The 24,067-nt window shown below is 38.1% G+C and overlaps 1 protein-coding gene across 2 annotated transcripts in view; it reads left to right on the forward strand.

The window, feature by feature from the left end:
- KCNMB3 (potassium calcium-activated channel subfamily M regulatory beta subunit 3) overlaps positions 1-24,067 on the forward strand; it is a 91,037-nt gene that overhangs the window by 64,880 nt on the left and 2,090 nt on the right. For both annotated transcript variants that reach the window (XM_015071023.3, XM_027061395.2), the window contains exons 2-3: positions 18,729-18,920; positions 22,756-22,954. In XM_015071023.3, coding sequence (XP_014926509.3) covers positions 18,729-18,920; positions 22,756-22,954 — 391 coding nt within the window. The remainder of the gene's footprint in view (positions 1-18,728; positions 18,921-22,755; positions 22,955-24,067) is intronic.

Here is a 24,067-nt window from a genome sequence, read left to right on the forward strand (position 1 = left end):
CACTTTCTGAGCTTCATAACATGAGCATATGAAAAGTACATTACTTGCATGAATCCTTTGACATTTGTTGGGGCTTTCTTTATGGCTCCATTTATGGTTAGGTCTCATAAATGTCCTTATATCTTTGAGAAGAATATATATTTTGTAGGGGATAGCATTCTATATTACCATTTAGAAAACATAATTGCTTAGATAATATAATTACTTACAAAGGACATCCCAAACATTACAAAGTAATGTTACAAAGTAATGTTACAATGTTAATTACTTTGCTGAAATCTATTTCCTTACTGATTTGTCTGGTTATCAATTACTGAGGGAGGATGCAAAAATATCTCATCATTTGTTCCTGAGTTTTGTCTGTTTCTTCCTATAGTTCTGTCAGTGAGGGAATGCTATTAGGTACATATAAATTAGTATTGTTAGCTCTTCTAGGTGAATCTTTAATCAACATTATTACCTTCTTTATTTCTAAAAAGCTCTTTAACCTTAAGGTTCATATCAGCTTGCTTGTCATTAGACTTTGCCTGACAAATTTCAACCTTTCTACATCTGCGCATTTCCCATGGTCTCTCTCAGCCTATTGGCAAATATTCCTGCCTTCTGGTTGCCATTCCTGTTATGGAGAAGTAAGATCTCAGCCTGTCATTCCTTTGGGGTTAATCTGTCTTTTTCTCTGGCTGTTTTTAAGATTTTCTGTTGTGGTGTCTGTGCAATATCTCTGTGATGTGCCTAATGTGGGTTTCTTTTTATTTTATCCCACTGGGTTTCTGTAATCTACAGACTGGGTTTTCATCAATTCTGAAGTTTATTATCTTTTTAAAATATTGCTTGTGACTTATTTCCCTTATTTCTGAAATTCTGAATAGATCACATGTTAAACATTCCCTTTTTATTTTCCATGATTCTTCATCTCTCTTCAGTATTTTCCATTACAAAAAATTATTCTGTATTATACTCTGGCTATTTTGCAGATCTATTTCTATGTTTACTAATTATATTTTTAGATGTATCTAATCTACTGTTAAATTTGTCCATTGAGTTTTTATTTAAATTATTTTATTTTTCATTTCTAGGAATTATATTTGATTCTTTTAAAATTAGCCTGGTCATATTGTAGAGTCTGCTCTTTCTGATATTTCTTTTTCTTTTTTTTTTTTTTTGGTCTTTTTTTAAATTTAAATTTTATTTTTAAAAATTTACATCTAAATTAGTTAGCATATAGTGCAACAATGATTTCAGGAGTAGATTCCTTAGTGACCCTCACCCATTTAGCCCATCCCCCCTCCCACAACCTCTCCTGTAACCCTCAGTTTGTTCTCCATATTTATGAGTCTCTTCTGTTTTGTCCCCCTCCCTGTTTTTATATTATTTTTGTTTCCCTTCCCTTCTGTTCATCTGTTTTGTCTCTTAAAGTCCTCATATGAGTGAAGTCATATGACTTTTGTCTTTCTCTGACTGACTAATTTCACTTAGCATAATACCCTCCAGTCCCATCCAGGTAGTTGCAAATGGTAAGATTTCATTCTTTTTGATTGCTGAGTAATATTCCATTGTATATATATACCACATCTTCTTTAGCCATTCATCCATCGACGGACATTTGGGCTTTTTCCATACTTTGACTATTGTTGATAGTGCTGCTATAAACATGGGGGTGCATGTGTCCCTTCGAAACAGCATACCTATATCCCATGGATAAATACCTAGTAGTGCAATTGCTGGGTCATAGGGTAGTTCTATATTTAGTTTTTTGAGGAAGTTCCATACTGTTTTCCAGAGTGGCTGCACCAGTCTGCATTCCCACCAACAATGCAAAAGAGATCCTCTTTCTCTGCATCCTCACCAACATCTGTTGTTGCCTGAGTTATTAATGTTAGCCATTCTGACAGGTGTAAGGTGGTATCTCATTGTGGTTTTGGTTTGTATTTCCCTGATGATGAGTGATGTGGAGCATTTTTTCATGTGTTGGTTGGCCATCTGGATGTCTTCTTTGGAGAGGTGTCTATTGATGTCTTTTGCCCATTTCTTCACTGGATTATTTGTTTTTTGGGTGTTGAATTTGATCAGTTCTTTATAGATTTTGGATACTAACCCTTTGTGTGATATGTGGTTTGCAAATATCTTCTCCCATTCCACTGGTTGCCTTTTAGTTTTGCTGATTATTTCCTTCACTGTGCAGAAGCGTTTTATTTTGATGAGGTCCCAGTAGTTCATTTGTGTATCCTCATGATTAAAAAAAAATGTTTATTTATTTATTTTGAGAGAGACAGAGGGAGAGAGAGGGAGTGCACGTGCACATGAGTGGGGGAGGGGCAGAGAGAGAGGGAGAGAGAAAATCCCAAGCAGGCCCATGCTATCAGAACAGAGCCTGACACAGGGCTCAAACTGATGAAACATGAGATCATGACCTGAGTCAAAACTAATATAATATTGTATGTCAATTATACTTCAATTAAAAAAACTGCATAACCTGATTCTGATCTAATTTAGAAATAAAACAGACCTGATAGTATACGAGACTATACTTTCTCTTTGTAATATTTCTGTCGATTTCATTCCAATGCTTTATGGAAAGGTGACAACCTCATAGATGTGTTATGAAGCAGCTCTTTCATGTTTGGGAGGAAGGATAATATAGCCACTAAAAATGAATATTCAGATATATTTTTATTATTATGAGTTGATAGGCTTTGGTTTCACCAGCACTGTGAACGAGATACTCACTCTAACTGCAGACAACTAAAAAGTTTTGGTCAAAGCTTACCAAAAGTTGGAAATACTCAAAGGACAAAAACTATGCGAAAGTAGGAACCTAGAGGGGGGGGGAAATGTACTGAAGTAAATTTTCACCTTGAAGACATTTGCATTGCAGAAACTGATGGCCTTGAGCTTCAGTCTCACAGTATGGGGGAAGGACACAGGGATGAGAAACACTGCCCAGGGCCTATCCAAGGCATGGGAGTTAATATACCACTCAACTAGAACTGAGACCACCAAGGACCTCATACTCAGTATAAAAATGAACTAGAAATAATCACTCTCACAGCTCCACAGGACATTGCAAGGAAAATGCCTTTCTCAAACCTTGACACTGAGCAGAGCAGGAAAATTACAATCTTCCCTGAGATTTTCTAATCTCAACATAATCTTCTAGACAGTTTCTGCCTGAATTCACACTACCTAAACAATCCAAAACCCTTAACCTAAGAATTGTGTTTAATGTTATCTCAAGTAGGTCGTACTCTTTGGCAACTGGCAGAAGCAAATACGTAACTTTTCTGTAAGAACTAACCTCTAATCTAGGCCTCAGGGGAGTCCTATGAAGTTTCAAGGACTACGTGTTCTCATTCAAAAGTCATAAAACACAGTAAGGCCTTTGAGTGAGAAACAGAATCGCATCCACAAAAAACTTCAGGTATTTGGGCAGTATATAAAAATGTATTTTGGGGCTCCTGGGTGACTCAGCCGGTTGAGTGTCTGACTTCAGCTCAGGTCATGGTCTCACAGCTCATGGGTTCAAGACGCACATTGGGTTCTGTGCTGACAGCTCAGAGCCTGGAGCCTGCTTCAGATTCTGTGTGTGTCTGTCTCTCTGCCCTCCCCCCCCACTTGCTGTCTCTCTCTCTTTCTCTGTCAAAAATAAATAAACATCAAAACGTTAAAAAAATAAAAAATTAATAAATAAATTAAAATGTATCTCGGGGCACCTGATGGCTCAGTGGGTTAAGCGTCCAGCTTTTGACTATGGCTCACATCATGATCTCACAGGTTGTGAGTTCGAGCCCCATGCTAGCAGAGAGCCTGCTTAGGATTCCCTCTCCCTCTTGCTCTCTGCCCCTCACCCACTTGCTTTCTGTTTCTCAAAATAAATGAAAATAAACTTCTAAAAAATGTATCTGGGGGCTCCTGCGTGGCTCACTTGGTTAAGCATCCAACTCTTGATTCGGCTCAGGTCATGATCTCACGGTTCTGACTTATTAGAACCATATGGTTCAAGCCCTGCATGGAGTTTTGTGCTGACAGTGCAGAGCCTGCTTCGGATTCTCTCTCTCCCTCTCTCTCTGTCCCTTCCCTGCTCTCTCTTTCTCTCTCTCAAAAAATAAATAAGCTAAAAACATTTTTTTTAATGTATCTGTAATATGTTTAAAGAAACAAAGAAAGGAGGGCACTTGGGTGGTTCAGTGGGTTGAGCATCTGATTTCAGCCCAGGTTGTAATCTCACGGCTCATGTATTCAAGCCCTATGTCCAGTTCTATGCTGACAGCTTGGAGCCTAGAGCCTGCTTTAGATTCTGTCTCCATCTCTCTCTGCCCCTCCCCTGCTCACATTCTGTCTCACTGTCTCTCTCTCAAATATAAATAAACACTTGGAAGAAAGAAAGAAAGAAAGAAAGAAAGAAAGAAAGAAAGAAAGAAGAGAGCAAGAAAGCAAGAAAGCAAGAAAGCAAGAAAGCAAGCAAGCAAGCAAGCAAGAAAGCAAACATTAGAAATATCAGAAAGAGGTTTTTTCCTGCTTTCTCCTTGAGGATTTTGATGGCTTCCTGTCTTACATTTAGGTCTTTCATCCATTTTGAGTTTATTTTTGTATGTGGTGTAAGAAAGTGGTCCAGGTTCATTTTTCTGCATGTCGCTGTCAAGTTTTCCCAGCACCACTTGCTGTCTTTATTCCATTGGATATTTTTTCCTGCTTTGTCAAAGATTAGTTGGCCATACATTTGTGGATCCATTTCTGGGTTCTCTGTTCTATTCCATTGATCTGAGTGTCTGTTCTTGTGCCAGTACCATACTGTCTTGATGATTACAGCTTTGTAGTATAGCTTGAAGTCTGGGATTGTGACGCCTCCTGCTTTGGTTTTCTTTTTCAAGATTGCTTTCACTATGCGGGGTCTTTTCTGGTTCCATACAGATTTTAGGATGATTTGTTCTAGCTCTGTGAAGAATGCTGGTGTTACTTTGATAGGGATTGCATGGAATATGTAGATTGCTTTGGGTAGTATCGACATTTTAACAACATTTGTTCTTTCTATCCAGGAGTATGGAATCTTTTCCCATTTTTTTGTGTCTTCTTCAATTTGTTTCATAAGCTTTCTGTAGTTTTCAGTGTATAGATTTTTCACCTCTTTGGTTAGATTTATTCCTAGGTATTTTATGGTTTTTGGTGCAACTGTAAATGGGATGGATTTCTTGATTTCTCTTTCTGTTGCTTCATTGTTGGTGTATAGGAATGCAACCGATTTCTGTGCATTGATTTTATATCCTGCAACTTTGCTGAACTCATAAATCAATTCTAGCAGTTTTTTGGTGGAATCTTTTGGGTTTTCCATATAGAGTATCATGTCATCTGCGAAGAGTGAAAGTTTGACCTCCTCCTGGCCAATTTGAATACCTTTTATCTCTTTGTGTTGTCTGATTGCAGAGGCTAAGATTTCCAATACTATTTTGAATAACAGTGGTGAGAGTGGACATCCCTGTCTTGTTCCTGACCTTAGGAGGAAAGCTCTCAGCTTTTTCCCATTGAGGATGATATTAGCGTTGGGTCGTTCATATATGGCTTTTTGATCTTGAGGTACACTCCTTCTATCCCTACTTTCTTGAGGGTTTTTATCAAGAAAGGATGCTGTATTTTGTCAAATGCTTTCTCTGAATCTATTGAGAGGATCATATAGTTCTTGTCCTTTCTTTTATTGATGTGATGAATCACATTAATTGTTTTGCGGATATTGAACCAGCCCTGCAACCCAGGTATAAATCCCACTTGGTCGTGGTGAATATTTTTTTTAATGTATTGTTGGAGCCAGTTGGTTAATATCTTGTTGAGGATTTCTGTATCCATGTTCATCAGGGAAATTGGTCTGTAGTTATCCTTTTTAGTGGGGTCTCTGGTTTTGGAACCAAGGTAATGCTGGCTTCTTAGAAAGAGTTTGGAAGTTTTCCTTCCATTTCTATTTTTTGGAACACATTCAAGAGAATAGGAGTTAACTCTTCCTTAAATGTTTGGTAGAACATTTAAGGCCTGTAAAGCCATCTGGCCCTGGACTCTTGTTTTTTGGCAGATTTTTGATTACTAATTCGATTTCCTTACTGGAAATGGGCCTGTTCAAATTTTCTATTTCTTCCTATTTCAGTTTTGGTAGTGTATATGTTTCTAGGAATTTGTCCATTTCTTCCAGATTGCCCATTTTATTGGCATATAATTGCTCATAATATTCTCTCATTATTGTTTTTATTTCTGCTGTGTTGGTTGTGATCTCTCCTCTTTCATTCTTGGTTTTATTTGGGTCCTTTCCTTTTTCTTTTGGATCAAACTGGCTAGTGGCTTATCACTTTTGTTAATTCTTTCAAAGAACCAACTTCTAGTTTCATTGATCTGTTCTACTGTTTTTTTTTGGTTTCGATAGCATTAACTTCTGCTCTAATCTTTATTATTTCCTGTCTTCTGCTGGTTTTGGGTTTTATTTGCTGTTCTTTTTCCAGCTCCTTAAGGCATAAGGTGAGCTTGTGTATCTGAGATCTTTCTTCCTTCTTTAGGAAGGCCTGGATTGCTATATACTTTCCTCTTATGACCGCCTTTTCTGTGTCCCAGAGGTTTTGAGTTGTGTATCATTTTCATTGACTTCCATATACCTCTTAATTTCCTCTTTGACTGTTTGGTTAGCCCATTCATTCTTTAGTAGGATGTTCTTCAGTGTCTAAGTTTTTGTTACCTTTCCAAATTTTTAGTTTCATAGTGTTGTGGTCTGAAAATATGAACGGTATGATCTCGATCTTTTTGTACTTACTTAGGGCTGATTTGTGTCCCAGTATATGGTCTATTCTGGAGAACATTCCATGTGCACTGGAGAAGAATGTATATTCTGCTGCTTTAGGATGAAATGTTCTGAATATATCTGTTAAGTCCATCTGGTCCAGTGTGTCATTCAAAGCCATTGTTTCCTTGTTAATTTTTTGATTAGATGATCTGTCCATTCCTGTGAGTGGGGTGTTGAAGTCTCCTACTATTACGGTATTACTATCGATGAGTTTCTTTATGTTTGTGTTTGATTTATATATTTGGGTGCTGCCACATTTGGCACATAAATGTTTACAATTTTTAGGTCTTTTTGGTGGATAGACCCCTTGATTATGATATAATGCCCTTCTGCATCTCTTGATACAGTCTTTAAAGTGTAGATTTTCTGATATAAGTAAGGCTATTCCAGCTTTCTTTTGTTGACCATTAATATGGTAGATGGTTCTCCTTCCCCTTATTTTCAATCTGAAGGTGTCTTTAGGTCTAAAGTGGGTCTCTTGTAAACAGCATATAGATGGATCTTGTTTTCTTATCCATTCTGTTACCCTATGTCTTTTGATTGGAGCATTGAGTCATTGACGTTTAGAGTGAGTACTGAAAGATATGAATTTGTTACCATTATGATGCTTGTAGAGTTGGAGTTTCTGGTGGTGTTCTCTGGTCCTTTCTAATCTTTGTTGCTTTTGGTATTTATTTCTCTCTCTCTCTCTCTCTCTCTGTCTATATATATATATATATATATTTTTTTTTTCTTTTCCATCTTTTCTCCCCACAGAGAGAGTCCCCCTTAAAATTTCTTGCAGGGCTGGTTTAGTGGTCACAAACTCCTTTAATTTTTGTATGGGAAACTTTTTATCTCTCCTTCTACTTTGAATGACAGCCTTGCTGGATAAAGAATTCTTGGCTGCATGTTTTTCTGATTCAGCACACTGAATATATCCCGCCACTCCTTTTTGGCCTGTCAAGTTTCTGTGGAGAGGTCTGCTGCAAACCTGATCTGTCTTCCCTTGTAGGTTAGGGACTTTTTTTTTTCCTTTGCTGCTTTCATGATTCTCTCCTTGCCTGAGTATTTTGTGAATTTGACTATGATATGCCTTGTTGTTGGTCACTTTCTGTTGAATCTAATGGGGGTCCTCTGTGCTTCCTGGATTTTGATGTCTGTGTCTTTCACCAGGTTAGGAACGTTTTCTGCTATGATTTGCTCACATAACCCTTCTACCCCTATTTCTCTCTCTTCTTTTTCTGGGACCCCTATGATTCTGATGTTCCTTTTTAATGAGTCACTGATTTCTCTAATTCTTAAATTGTGCTCTTTTGCCTTCATCTCCCTCTTTTTTTCTGCTTCATTATTCTCTATAAGTTTGTCCTCTGTATCACTGATTCTCTGTTCTGCCTCATCCATCCTTGTCGCTGCTGCATCCATCTGTGATTGCAGCTCAGTTATAGCATTTTTAATTTCATTTTGACTATTTTTTACTTCTTTTATCTCTGCAGAAAGGGATTCAAATCTATTTTTGACTCCAGCTAGTATTCTTATTATCGTGATTCTAAATTCTGGTTCAGACATCTTGCTTGTATCTGTGTTGGTTAAATCCCTGGCTGTCGTTTCTTCATGCTCTTTGTTTTGGGGTGAATTCCTTCGTTTTGTCATTTTGAAGGGAGAAAAGGAATTAATGAGGTAGAAAAATTAAAATTAAAAAATTAAAATTAAAAAAATATTAAAATTAAAAATTAAAAACACACACATTCAGAAAAAAAATTGAATGAATGATGCTAGATCCTTGGTGTATTTTGGTCTGGGTGTTGAAAGTGGTTTGACAGGTTAGAGAAAAAAAGGGGAGGGGGAAGGAAATCATTTGAGAATTTGAAAAAATGAATACACTGAAGTAGACTAAAATGAAATGATGGAAGTAAAATAGAATTTGAAAAAATTTACACAAAAGTAAAAAATATAGTAGGAAAAAATTAAATAAAAATATTTTTAATAAAAATTAAAAATAAAAATGAATTTTTTCCCTTTTTATATTCAAAAAGAAAAGAAACAAAAAAGAGAAAAAAGAGAAAAAAGAAATCGTTTGAAAATTTGAAAAAGTGAATACACTGTAGTAGACTAAAATAAAATGATGGAAGTAAAATGGAATTTGAAAAAATTTACGTAAGCGCAAAAAACATAGTAAAAAATTTAAAGAAAAATATTTTTAATAGAAATTGAAAGTAAAAATGAAGTTTTTCACTTTCTGCATTCAAAAAAAAAAGAAATGAAAAAGAAAAAAGAAAACAAGGAAATTGTTTGAAAATTTGAAAAGGTGAATACACTGAAGTAGATTAAAATAGAATGATGGAACTAAGATAGAATTGGAAAAAATTTACACAGAAGTAAAAAATATAGTAAAAAATTAAAGAAAAATATTTTTAATAAAAATTGAAAATAAAATGAATTTTTTCTCTTTCTGTATTCAAGAAAAAGAATAGTGTAAAAGAGAAAAAAAAGAAAAAAAAAGAAAATTGAATAGATGGACCTGCTAACAGATTGAAATAGGACTGAAATTACTTCGTTTTCCCCTAGAAGTCAGTCTATGTAGCGCTTTATAGTCCATAAACTAAGCCGGTGGTGAGACTTGTGTTCTTGAAGAGCGAGTTTGGCCCAGTTGGGCGGGGCTCAGTGAAACAGCTCCGTTCTCCACTAGATGGCGCTGCCAGCCTACTGGGGTGGATTGTTGCAGGGCTTGTAGATATGTATGCACATGCGCGGGAGCGGTAAAATGGCGTCATCCAGATACCCAGTCTCTCGTATGGGAATTTTTCTCTCAGATCAGCAGTCGCACACCCATCCTCTGTCTTCAGCTTTCGTCCGCTCCTCGCTTCTTCACTGTCCATGACCAAGCCCCAGGCAATACCTCTCTCCTGAGTTTTATCTCAGATGAGGCTGTTTTGCCCGGCCCCTTACTTCTGAAGGACTGCGGCTTTGACCCGTTCCGCCCCTCTGCGGGAGGGTCTCACCGAGCCATGGCCGAATGCCGGCTGCACCCAGGAATGCCTTTTGGACCCTGCTGCTGCCGGTGCCCCGAGACTGCAGCCAGGTGCCAGCCCGCCCCAGAAAAAGTTTGCGAGATAGTGTAGCAGCAGCTTTTCAGGGACTGTGGAAAATCACAACACACATCTGTCACCAGGCTTCACCCTTAATGACCTTGTTCCAGCACCAGCAAATGTGGCCGCCTTCTGGGGTCTGCTGGGACCAGGTGGCTTCAACAGTCTCTACCAAATGTCCTTCTAGCAGTGGAACCGCTTTTCCCCGTGTGGCCCGAGAACCTCCCAGACCCCACTCTCTTCCTGGGGATTCGCCCTTCCCACCAGAGCACTGCCAGGTATTGAGCTGCGGAGTTGCAGCCTTTGCGCTCCCCTTGTTTACAGTCCTAATGGAATTTAAACCCTCTCCTTTCTCCTTTCTCCCTTTTTAGTTTAGTCCCTGCGGCTATTTCCGATTTTCCACTTTCTCTCCAGCTGCTTTTGGGGAGGGGTGCTTTTCCCATATTCTCCCCTGACCCAGTCTCCGTCCTCTCTCTGCCTGCAAAGGCGACTCCCTGCCTGCCACCGGCTTCTCTCTCCCCAAGTTTACCTCTCTGTGCCACATACCTGCTGAATTCTGTGGTTCAGGTTGTGCAGATTGTTGTGTTAATCCTCCAATCAGTTTTCTAGGCATGTTGGACGGTTTAGTGTTGGTCTGTCTATATTTCATGGACGCGAGACACACAAAAAACTTCCATGGTGTCCCGCCATCTTGGCTCCTTCCCATGACTTTTTCATTTTATAACTGGAAGTCTATACTTCTTGTACTAATTCATTAAGTAATTAATTAAGAGAGGGGGGTGCGGGGAGAGAGAGAATCCCAAGTAGGCTCCACGCTCAGCGTGGAGACTGACATGACCCTGGGATCATGACCTGAGCTGAAATTAAGAGTTGGACGCTCAAATGACTGAGCCATCCAGGTGCCCGTGGAAGTCTGTACTTCTTGATTATCTTCCCCTATTTCGCCACCACACCAAACTTCCCTCTGGCAACCATCAACTTGTTCTCTGTGTCTTTGAGTCTGGGTTTTGCTTTGTTTTGTATTTTAGATTTCACATAAAACTGAAATCATACAGTATTTGTCTTTCTCTGTCTTATTTCAATTAGCATCAATATCCTTGAGATTAATCCATGTTGTCACAAATGGCCAGATTTCATTCTTTTTTTATGGCTGAGTAGAATTCCAATATATATCTTCTATATCTTCTTTATGCATGCATCCAATGATGGACACTTAGGTTGTTTCCATATCTTAGTATTATAAATAACACTGTTATGAACACAGGGGTACACCTATCTTTTCATATTAGTGTTTCATATTCTTCAGATATCCAGTAGTAGAATTGCTGGATCATGTGGTAGTTCTCTTTTTAGTTTTTTGAGAAACTTCCACACTGTTTTCCCTAGTAGCTGCACCAATTTACATTCCTACCAACAGTTCACATCCTCACCGATACTTGATTACTTCTATCTTTCTGATTCTAGCCATTCTGACAGTTGTGAGGTGATATCTCCTTGTGGTTTTGATTTGCATTTCTCTGATGATTCGTGATTTTGAACATATTTTCATGTATCTTTTGGCCATCTGTATGTCTTCTTTGGAAAATATTCTTTGGAAAATATTCAGATATTCTGCCCATTAAAAAAGTTTTTTCTAATTATGTTTTTTTTTTACGTTTATTTATTTATTTTGTAAGAGAGAGAGAGAGATAACAAGTGAGGGAGGGGGAAGGAGAGAGAATCCCAAGCAGGCTCCATGCTCTACACTGTGCCTGACATGGGGCTCCATCTCATGATTACGAGATCATGCCTTGAGCTGAAATCAAGAGTTGGATGCTTAACTGACTGAGCCACTCAGGTGCCCTCTGCCCATTTTTTTTTAAATTGGATTTTTAAAGTTGTTATTGAGTTGTATGAGTTCTTTATATATTTTGGATATTAACCCCTTATTGGATATATGATGTGCAAATATTTTCTCTCATTTGGTAGATTGCCTTCTCATGCAGAAAGCTTTTTGTTTGATATAGTCCTGTGTGTTAGTTTTGCTTTTGTTTTCCTTTTCATTGGAGTTAGATCCAGAAAAACATCGTTAAGACCAATGTCAAGGAGCTTTCTGCTTATGTTGTCTTCCATGAGTTTTATGATTTCAGGTCTTGCATTCAAGTTTCTAATCCATTAAAAATTTTTTTTTTAATTTTATTTATTTTTGAGAGACAGAGACAGAATCTGAAGCAGGCTCCAGGCTCCTAGCTGTCAGAACACAGCCCAATGTGGGGCTCAAACTCATGACCTGAGCCGAAGTGGGATGCTTAACTGAGTCACCCAAGCACCCCTGTTTTCATCCATTTTGAGTTAATTTTTGTATATGATGTAAGATAGTGGTCCAGTTCCATTCTTTCACATGTAACTGTCCTGTTTCCCAGCACCATTGATTGAGGAGACTGCCCTTTCCCACTGTATATTCTTGTCTCCTTTGTTGTAAATTAATTGACTATATAATCCTGTTTTTATGCCAATACCACATTGTTTTGATTGCTTTAGGTTTGCAATATAATTTGAAACCAGGCAGTGTGATACCTCTAGTTTTGTTCTTTTTTCTCAAGATTGTTTTAGTTATTCTGGGTCTTTTGTGGTTCCATATAAATTTGAGAATTATTTGTCCTATATCTGTGAAATATGCCATTGGAATTTTGATAGGGGTTGTACTGAATCTCATTGGTTTGGGTTTTTATGGGCATTTTAACACTATTCATTCTTCTAATCTATGAGCACAAGATATCTGCATTTATTATTTCTTCAAGTTGTGTAGTCAATGTCTTATAGTTTTCAGTGTACAGATTTTTTTACCTCCTTGGTTAAATTTATTCGTAGGTGTTTTATTCTTTTTGTTGTGATCATATGGGATTGTTTTCTTGATTTCTCTGATAGTTTGTTTTAGTGTATAGAAACACTACAGATTTTGTATATTAATTTTACATACTGAAACTTTCTTAAATACATTTAATAGTTCTAATAGTTTTTTGGTGGTCTTTAGGGTTTTCTGTATATGGTACCATGTCATCTGCAAATAGTGATGGTTTTTCTTCTTCCTCTCCAGTTTGCCTCTTATTTCTTTTTCTTGCCTAATAACTGTAGTTAAGAGTTCCAATATTATATTGAATAAAAGTGGGCATACTTGTCTTGCTCCTGATTTTAGAGAAAAAGCTGAGACTCATCACCACTGAGTCTGATGTTAACTGTAGCCTTGTCATATATAGCCTTAATTATGTTGAGGTACTTTCCCTCCATACCCATTTCATCAAGAGATTTTATCAATAAATTGATGTAGAATTTTGTCAAATGCTTTTTCTGCATCTGTTGGGATGATCATATGGTTTTATCTTTATTAAAAAATTTTTTTAAAAGTTTATTTTTGAGAGACAGAGAGACATAGCATGAGTGGGGGAGGGGCAGAGAGAGAGGAAGACAAAGAATCCAAAGCAGGCTCCATGGGGCTTGAACTTATGAACTGTGAGATCATGACCTGAGCTGAAGTTGGATGCTTAACCAACTGAGCCACCCACGTGCCCCTTATCTTTCATTATTTTAATGTGGTGTATCATATTGATTGATCTGTATATGTAAAACTGTCCTTAAATCCCTGGAATAAATCCCACTCGATCATGGTGTATAATTCATTTAATGTTTTGTTGAATTCAGTTTGCCAATGTTTTGTTGAGAATTTTTACTTCTGTGTTTATCAGGGATATTGGCCTATAATTTTTCTTTTCTTTTCTACAACTCTGGGCTTTATTTGTTTTCTTTTTCTAATTCCTTTAGGTATGAAGTTAAATAGTTTCTTGTTTCTTGAGATAGGTTATACTGCTATGAACTCCCATCTTAGAACTGCTTTGGCTGTATCCTGTTGATTTTAGTGTGTCATATTTCTGTTTTCATTTGTTTCTAGGTATCTTTAAATTTTTTCCTTCGATTTATTCTATGATCCCATAGTTATTCAACAACATGTTGTTTTATCTCCATGTATTTGTAGTTATTTCAGTTTTCTTCTTGTATTGAATTCTAGTTTCATACCACTGTGGTCAGAAAAGATGCTTAATATTATTTCAGTCTTCTTGAATTTATTGAGACTTGTTTTTAGCCTACCATGGGATTTATCGTGGAGGATGTTCCATGTGCATTTAAGAAGAATATAAATTCTGCTGCTTTTGGATGGAATGTTCTAAATATATCTATTAAGTCCATCTGGTCTAATGTGTTAAGGCCAATGTTTCCCTATTGATTTTCTGTCTGGATGATTTAGCCATTGATGTAAGTGGGGTGTTAAAGTCTTCTATTATTTTATTGCTGTCAATTTCTTCCTTTTAAGTCTATTAATATTGGCTTTACTTTAGTGGTATGTTGGATGCATATATATTTATAAATGTTATATCTTCTGAGTGGATTGACTCCTTTATCATTACGTAGTGCTCCTTTTTGTCTTTCATTACATTCTTTGTTTAAAGTATATTGTGTCTGATATGAGTATACATACAGCAGCTTTCTTTTTATTTCCATTTGCATGAAATGTCTTTTTCCCACCCTTCACTTTCAGTCTGTGTGTGTCTTCTGACGTGAGTCTCTTGTATGCAGTATATGGATGTGACTTGTTTTTCTTTTTTCTTAATCCATGCAGACACTCCACATTGATTGGAGAATTTAGTATGTTTACAATTAAATTAATTATTGATAAGTGTGTACTTATTGCCATTTTGTTAATTGTTTCTGGCTGTTTTTATAGTTCCTCTCTGTTTCTTTCTTCTCTTTTTCTCTTTCCTTATATTTTGATGAATTTCTTTAGTGTTGTGTTTACATTCCTTTCTCATTTTTGTATGTATGTATTTACTTTCAGGTTTTGCTTTGTGGTTACCATGAGGTGCACACATGTCATCTTATGTCTATAACAGTCTATTTTAAGTTGATAGCAACTTAAATTTGAACACATTCTAAAACTACATTTTTACTCCTCTTTCCCTACTTTATTATATTTTTTAAATTTTTTTTCACGTTTATTTTTGAGAAGAGAGAGAGCATGAGCGGGGGGAGGAGAGAGAAAGAGGGAGACACAGAATATGAAACAGGCTCCAGGCTCTGAGCTGTCAGCACAGAGCCCAATGTGGGGCTCGAACTCATGGACCACGAGATCATGACCTGAGCTGAAGTCAGATGCTTAACTGACTGAGCCACCCAGGCACCCCATCCCTACTTTATATTTTTGATATCACATTTTACATGTTTTTATTTTACGTATCTCTTAACTAATTATTATGGTTTTAGTTCATTTTACCACTTTATAAGTGATCAATCCACTACCTTTGCTTTATATTTACCTGTTCCAGTGAGGGTTTTTTTTTTTTTTTGTATGTTTTCTTGTTATTAGTTAGTGCCATTTCTTTTCAGCAAAATGAAATCCCTTTAACATTTCTTGTAATGCCAGTTTAGGAGAGATATACTTCCTTAGCTTTTGCTTATGTGGCATACTTTTTAATCTCTCTTTCAATTCTGAATGATACTATTGTCAGGTATTGCTTGGTTGGAATTTTTTTTTTCTTTCAACATTTTGACTATGTCAGGCCACTTCCTTCTGGTCTGCAAAGTTTCTGCTGAGAAATCTATTGAGAGCTTTATGGGGTTTCCCCTGTACATAACAATTTGTTTTTCTCTTGCTTCTTTAAGTTCTTTATTTGAATATTTGTCATTTTAATTATAATGTGTCATGATGTGGATCTCTGTTTGTCTTATTTGGAGCTCTCTGGGCTTCCTGGAGCTGGATGTCTGTTTCCTTCCTTAGGCTAGGGAGTTTTTCAGACATTATTTCTTCAAGTAATTTTTCTGTCCCATTTTCTCTCTCTTCTTTTGGGACCTCCTATAATGTGTATGTTATTCTACTTGATGTTGGTCTCTTAAGTGGTCTTCATTTTTTAAAATTCTTTTTTTCTTTTGTTGCTCTGTTGGGATGAGTTTTATTGCTTTGTCTTCCAGCTTGCTGATGTGTTCTGTTTCATCCAGTTTGCTCTTGAACCCCTCAAGTGTATTTTTCAGTTCAGTTATTGTGTTTTTCAGCTCTGTGACTTCTGTTTAGTATTTTCTTATAATTTCTCTCTCTTAGTTCAAGTTCTCACCTTATTCATTCATTCTTCTGAGTTTGGTGAGCATCTTTATGACCATTACTTTGAATTCTTTATCAGGTAGATTACTTATCTCTGTATCATTAAGGTCTTTTCATGAGGTTTAGTGTTGTTTTTTCATTTGGAACATATTTCTTTGTTTCCTCATTTTGCTTGACTCTGTGTTTGTTTAGGCAAAACAGCTACTTCTCTCAGTCTTGAAGGAGTGGCCTTGTGTAAGTGATGAATGTTCTTGTTCACCCTTTCCCTAGCTCTTGGTTGTTTCTCAAAACTTTGTGGTTGTCTAAACTGCCTGACTTATTCTTTGTATGTCCCAGCTGTTGAGGGTGTGTTAAAACCTGTCAGTGTTCCAAGGGAAGGAATTTCATTTAGCACCTAGTTTAAGGCTGATTGGAAGCCAGACCCTCAGGTAGCAGCTGTAAAAGTATGCAAATATATACAGTCCTGAGGGGCTGCGATTGGAAACCTAGTTGGCCTTCAGACAAAGTGATCTAGAAGTGTCTCCCAGATGAGAGTTGCAAAAACTGGGGCTCCAGACAAGTGTATAAGCTCCTTTCTGGGAGGTCTTGTCAAGCTATAGCAAGACCAAGAGGGTGTGCAGGGATTGTGTATCCCTGCTTGTGTTCCCTGGGAGTGCCTCCTTAGCCTCTAGATGTATAGGGAACCTGAAGCCTGTACTTTAGGCTGAAGCTCCAGGCTAAGGAGATAGTCCTTTTTCACAGGAAGATTGTGTATTTTAGTCTGCTATCTGTGCAGTACCTTGGGGGATGGTGGCCTACCAAGAACTTGTCTTTCTAATCATTACATTCCAGTGGCACTCAGGAACAGCAGCCTCTTGGCCACAAGGGTCAGGTGATCAAAGGTGTCCCCTGTGTAGATGCTTCCCATGCACACTGAAATTATGCCAGTTTTCTATATCAACAATTATAATTGGGTCTGTTAAATCAATATATGAGAAATGCAGAGAGGCCTTATAATAAGCCTCTTCATGTGTAGATTCCATGGGTATCTTACAATAAACCTCTGGGATGCCTTAATATGAAGCAACTAAAATCTAGTTTCAGAACATGAGGGAAAAGATGGGATATTGGGTATTGGAAACCCACAAAATATCCAAATCTTAGTTTATGGCTGAAACTCTTAACCTATCATACTTGTTGACAAATTATAAAATGTACTGGCTCAAATTTCATTAAAAAAGTTTTTTCCTCTTCCCATTTTCTGAGGGTGGCATGATTGAAAGTGAGTGAAATATCAGAGGAGACTAAAAATCTCCAAACCAGGTCTTGAACTCAGAGTAGTATTAACCAGGGAGTGTTGCTGTCCTCTGAAGCCAGTGCTTCCTGGTGTAGGCTCCTGGAACATCCTGGATAGCCTGACATTCCCCTCACTCTCTTTGAATTCTGAAGATGTTGCCAGAGAGAAGAGGAGCTAGGGAGAGAAAGGAGAAGGATGTGGGATAAAGTATAAAATATACTTTTGGAAGAAAGCAAGTAGCAATTCCCTTGACAGGGTTTTTATTCAGCTTTAACTTTTAGTAAGCTTTTTAAGCAGCTTGATGGTGCCTGAATTTCTACCATTATAGCTGCATTCATTTGGCTTAAGATTTCGATAAGACTCTTAAAGTGGAAATACCTCTGGGACTCATATGCCTAATGAGCAAGGAGTAGCAAACCAATGACATTGGCCATAGGAAGTGGTGGGACTCTGGCAAATTGGAGAATACATGCCTGTCCATGGGGACAGCCTCTGTTTGGCTTGGCCAGCTGCTCATAGGCAGGAGTATGGGATCTTATGATATTTTCAAAAGCTAGTAATCAGTATTTTTATGAGAAATTTCATGATTTTTAAATTGTTAGCAACTAATTCCACATTGAACACACACACACACACACACCCACACACACACACACACAAGGCGAAACAAAACGCATTTGTGGGCTGGATGCTGTCCATGGGTCACCAGTTAGCAATTTTTGTTTTGGACTTTACTGTTCACTGGACCCCCCACTGTGAAATAATTTATCGCATCCTTTGCTGGTACAGAACAGAGGGAAGGAGAGAAGAAATGTAGGACCATTCACACAGAGCTGTGAGTGAACAGAGAGGAGATGAGGGGCGAGGGGAAAGAAAACAGCAGTGAAGCCTTCATTATTCTGAGTGGACTGACCATGGGTCACCAAGCCCCATAGTAGATATGCTGCTTTTCCAACAGCTGAATATAAAAGAACAAGTCAAATCCTACTATTTCTGGATGCTGTTAATTCCAAACCTTTTAAGTCATTCTTTACATATGGAACTCATAAAATAGTGTAAAAATCATTTTCATGGGTAATGTGCAGTATACCTGACAGAGAAGTAAGCTCATAATACTTATTCACATAATACAAATGAAAACTACAGACAGGTAATTCTTTCCTAGTCATTGATTAAACAGATCTCTAAAGACTTCCTTATGATTGTTTGTTATATGTAAGAAATAATATTATATTATATTACATTATATTTTATAACACATAATTTTAGCTTGTTTAGATGGACTTTTAGCCAAGCTCTGAACATGGGATTTCATGGTGTTGCACTGAACCTGCTCACAAACCTGAGGTGGACAGCAAATGGGATCATCCCTCCACCCACCATGGGTTGGTATATGTTTCCATTTCTCTATGGGCTTATTGAAATATCTCCTTCCTACTTCCTCCAAAGGACAGCCTTTTCTGCCTCAGGCAGAAATAGAAATATAGACCATGATGATGGAGACTTACCAGATGTGCACAAGAAGCTGCCATCCAGTGCTGGAGAGGACCGAGCCTTGCTGCTGGGCTTTGCAATGATGGGCTTCTCAGTCCTCATGTTCTTCTTGTTTGGAATTACCATCCTAAAGCCTTTCATGCTCAGGTAAGAAACATAGAAAGGAGACCCAGAATTTTCAATTCGGATCAGATGCAAGCACAGTGGTAGAGAAGAGGAAGCTGGCTTTGGCCTCTTCAGCCCTCCTGACCACTGTCTAAGGGATGATAGAATCACCTGTTTTGTTATCAGTGCTGGGAGGCAGTTGGGTGTAGAGAAAGGTGTGGTAACAAAGCGGAAGATACTCCTTTACCACTCCCCCTTGTCAATTTGAAAAGTACTTCCAACAGCTGATCCATAAATTAGATATGCATGGAAGGAATAAATTCTTTCTTTAACAAGCAGATATCATAGGGAAGGGTTAATTTAAGTCTTCTATGTGAACACAATAAGAGTTATTTAACTCTGAGTTTTTTGAGTTTGACAATATCTACCTAGCACATAGTAGTTGCTAAATAAGTGTTTCTTCCCTTTTGTTTTATTCATTATTAAATACAGCAAATAACAGTTACCATTTATTAAATATATACTATATGCCAAAATATTCTATATTTTATCCTATTTAAATCTATAGCAAACCTATCATGGTAGCATTATTTTATCATTTTAATTTTATTTTTTTATTTTTATTTTTTAATGTTTATTTTTGAGAGGGAGAGAGAGAGACCACCAGCAGGGAAGGGGCAGAGAGGTGGGGAGACAGAGAACCCCAAGCAGGCTCTATACTGTCAGCACAGAGCCTGACGTGGGGCTTGATCTCAGGAACTGTGAGATTATGACCTGAGCTGAGACCAAGAGTCTGATGTTTAACTAACTGAGCCATCCAGGCGCCCCTTAATTTTCATTTTATAAATGAGAAAGCTGAGGCTCAGTCCAAGTAACTTGCCCAAGGTCACCTAGCCAGTAAAGAACTTGCCTGTCATTTTGATATAAGACTCCTGATCTCCTAATACTTAAATGAAGTTTGTAGCAATGGGGGTGGGGGATGGGAGGTTTCATTAGGGCAGGGGAGGAGCTGTTTAATTTTGGAGGATGCCTTTTACAACATGGGGTACTTTAAGGGAGGGCAGTATTGGGTAGGGGGACAGGCTAACTTTTGTTAGCCAAAGAGTGATAGAAGGCCCAGGGAGAATAGGGAGAGGGAGGCCTAGGAGTTAAGAAAAAGGATCACAGAATAGGAAGTAGGTGTCCTGCTTTTGTTATTTATCAGATTCATCTCCTGCCATTCCTAAGTTACTATTAGGGCAATAGTGTGGAGGTCACCATCACTACAGAACACAGCGCCACTATTAGAAGCATTCAGGAGAATTTTGCCTCTGGTATTATCACCATGTTCTGCTTCTCATCATCCAGCTTACTTTTATTTAGTAGACACCAGGAAACTTATATGTGGTTATACTTCCTTCATTGCATTGGCTGCTAGGAAGCTCAGAGTGAAATTTGTGGCCCAGTTCTCATAACTGTAGGGGTTCTTATGGTTTTCAGTTTACATGCTTCACCTTACTCTTGACTTCTAGCTTTCTACCTTCCTTTTTCTATTACTCCATTATATGTAGAGAGATATCTATCTATCGCCTATCTCTACTTACCTACCTACCTACCTTCCTACCTACCTGATCATCCATCCTTCCTTCTATCCATCCATCCACCCATCCACCCATCCAATCATCAATCTAGCTGCATCACACATACCTACGTAAGCTGAATAAAGTGTGTGTGTGTGAGTGTGTGCGCACGCATGTGTGTGCATGTGCATGAGTGCTTGTGTGCAGGTCCAGGTCAGATTATTTTCTAAAATGTGATAATTTGGGAGATGTTTTGAGGATACCTTCTGCAACCTGACACCAAACTGTTGCTCGTATTTAAATTTTACTTTGCTAAGCATTTCTGGAAATTGTTTGCTTAAAGTAATTGAGTGCTTAAGAGTGGTGAGTTCTCATCTGTCTCTTGACTTGTGATTTTGTGCCACCTCAGAGTGTGGTTTTGCTCCATGGAAGATGGCCTGCTCCCACGCCCTTCGACCATCATCTCTCAATCAAATGATGGATTTTGTCTATTTGTAGACAAATAGACACACAGTGCTGTTGAAAGAACATGCTCATGTTTCCAGCTCTAAATACATGCCTGGTTCCAGGTGCCTGGGTGTCTCCGTTGGTTAAGCATCTGACTCTTGATTTCAACTCAGGTCATGATGGTGCGGTTTATGAGATCGAGCCCCACATTGGGCTGTGTACTGACAGTGCAGAGCCTGCTTGGGAGTCTCTCTTTCTCCCTCTCTCTCTGCCCTTCCCTTTCTCTCTCTTTCAAAAAATAAATAAGTAGACTTTAAATATGTCCCTGGCTCTCACTGAGAGAACTGGCCTGACCCTTGTGCACAGGAAGAAATATACTGCTCTCCATAATGGAGCTTTCTGAAATCTTCAGGGAAGGTTCCAACCACACTCAGTTCAGCATTTGATTAGGACTCAGAGAGCCTAAGTTCTGACACAGACAAATAGGCAACTCTAAAGAATTATTTTAAGATGCCTAGTCTAAATAAGTACAGAATTTAATTTTGTGGAAAAGCAGCTGGTGTTAAACCTGTGAAAGAACCTTATTTTTCATATTTGTATTTTCACTTGCCCAACATTTATAAAATTTATAAAATATATATAAAATATATTTATTTAAAAAATCCAATGATTTTTTAATGCCCTGGGCCTTGAGATTATTTTAAACTGCACTGTGTCTCAAGTTTATTATATTAATACAGAAAAATGTTTACTTATGGCCAAAGATCTTAACAGGAGAGCAGTATGAATCCAGCTAAATGAGGCTTTTCAAACATTCTAGACTTTAGAATTTGCTAATCTGACTTCTTGTGTTTAAGTCACCAGGAAATAAGGTCAGGGACCCACCTGGGTGTGAGTGTGAGGGCCCCGAGGAATGGACCTGTACATTGTCAAGCATTTCTTCTTACCCTCCTTTACTTTATCTAGGACTTGTTCTCTAACAATTTCATACATATTTGTCTTTTCAACACCACCACAAAATTTTCATGGGCAGGAATTTTGTCTACCACTTCTCATGGCACCTAGAACATTCTGTGCATGTAGTATGTGTGCAAATACACAAGGAATGTATTCCAAATCAAACTTTCATTCAGTACAACATGTATTGAGCCTCTGCTATATGGGAGGCATGGTGCTTCTTGCTTTAAGGAACATGAAGATGAATAGGATATAGCCCCTCACCTCAAGGAACCTACTGACAGTGAAAACACAGTAAGTTTTCTGAGACATTCCTTCTATGATTTGTATTCGCCTCTTTGGAAGTAGAATGAGTACATGGAATTGTACCTTGTTACTAGAATTCTATATTGACTAAGGGTCACATTGACTGTGGTTGGAACCTTCCAAAGGCACATTTTCATCAGGACGGGCCAATGGGTGCATCTTGAGATGATAAGGAATGGAAGAGGATAAGATTTCTGAGTATGTGGTTACAGTAATATTTGTCAAAGCATGGTTCGCCAAATACCTGCATCTTAAATACTGCTGAATATACAGATTCCTGGATTTCAACTCAGATCAACTAAATCCAAATCTCTGGGTGTGAAGCCTTAGAATCCATAAGTACTTCACTCTTAAACTTGCTCAGGTGATTCTGAAGTTTGAAAACCATTGCTCTAAGGGTTGGTGTAGTAAGAAATATGCCAAGGGGGTCATAACTGAGATGAAACTTAGCAATATGCTGTTGTTTCTCTCCTATCTCAATGTTCCCTAATCATTATGTACCTTCTGTAATGGTTCCACATTCCCTGGAAATAGACACGTCTTGGGTTATCACATTACAACTATAAATTTTCTAGAGGGTGAAGATCATTTATCTTTTGCAACTGAAGCATTCAGAGAGAAGAGTCGAACTGTACTACCATCCACACTCATATCACGGACGACTGGATGGACTGCGCTTTCCCCTGTGGTGTAGGCTGCCGAGGCCGGGGCGAGTACCCATGTCTTCAGGTGTTTGTGAACGTCACCCATTCAGGTCAGAAAGCTCTCCTACATTATAATGAAGAGGCTGTCCAGATAAATTCCAAGGTAATGTCAAGTTCATGTAATTAAAGAGTTCTAATTACAGCTGCCCTTCCATGCCAGACTGTCCCCTGCAGAGTGCAGTACCGAGGACCATCTCTGGCAGTAAACCCGTTTCCTTCCAGTGAACACCCCTACAGTGGTCAGATCGGGATAAATGAAGCTAAAGGCATTCTTGGAGGAAAAATGGGGGTTATAGAATGGAAAGGAATTATGCCAATTTCACACACTGGTGTCTGGAATTTACAGGCTGAGCCAGTGGACAGAGTCATTTGTAGGCAGTTTTACTTGTGGAAGCCCAACTCCCCATTGTATCAAAAATGTTAAAATGTACTCAACCCATCTTACATTAAGCAATTTTTCTTATCAAAATAAATGTAAAAATTATTATAATTTTGATTTTAATACATTTCTTGATTGGTTCATATGATGTATAGTGTACATTCTCACTAACTATGAAAGTTAGGTTGCATCAGATTAGTTAACATACTATGCTTTGTTGTCTTTACTTAGGCACTTAATCAATCTGATGACCTCGGTTTTCTATTTTGGATGCAATAGTTTTTAAGGCCTCAAACATTTTTGTAGACCCTAAGCACAGTGCCTCGAGTGCCTAGTGGATATGCTAAAAAACCTCAGGCATTTTTAAAAAAAAAATCACCAGCTGACATATCCCTTCTTCACTGGTTCTGCTACCCAGGAACCAAAGCCCATGTAGGACCCCTCTCCGTGGGCCTAGGGCAAAGGCTTCAACATGCTATCCTTTAGGGAAAGATTTTACTGTAGGAAATCAAGACAAAGATGATAGAGGCATTAATAGGTGTTGAGAACACATAGTGAGCTCAGCAGATATTTGTTGAATGGACAAAGACCAAGGGGGCCTGCATGGTCCTTATGAAGCTGGTCACTGCCTCTTCTGAAATATTTGTATTCTAAGAATCCCTTTCCACATTTCTGCATAGTGCCTGGAAATGGCCATATCACTCTGTGCCCTCCTGCCCACACTTCCCCGTGAGCTTTACAACAGCTTCCATTAGCTTCTGAGATTGCAACTCTCCACGAATAGCTTCAGTCTGAAGCTCTTTCAGAATAAAAACTGTTGTTTAAATGCTTGGTTTG

The sequence above is a fragment of the Acinonyx jubatus genome, chromosome C2 (genome assembly GCF_027475565.1).
Source record: "Acinonyx jubatus isolate Ajub_Pintada_27869175 chromosome C2, VMU_Ajub_asm_v1.0, whole genome shotgun sequence".
Taxonomy (NCBI): Eukaryota; Metazoa; Chordata; class Mammalia; order Carnivora; family Felidae; genus Acinonyx; species Acinonyx jubatus.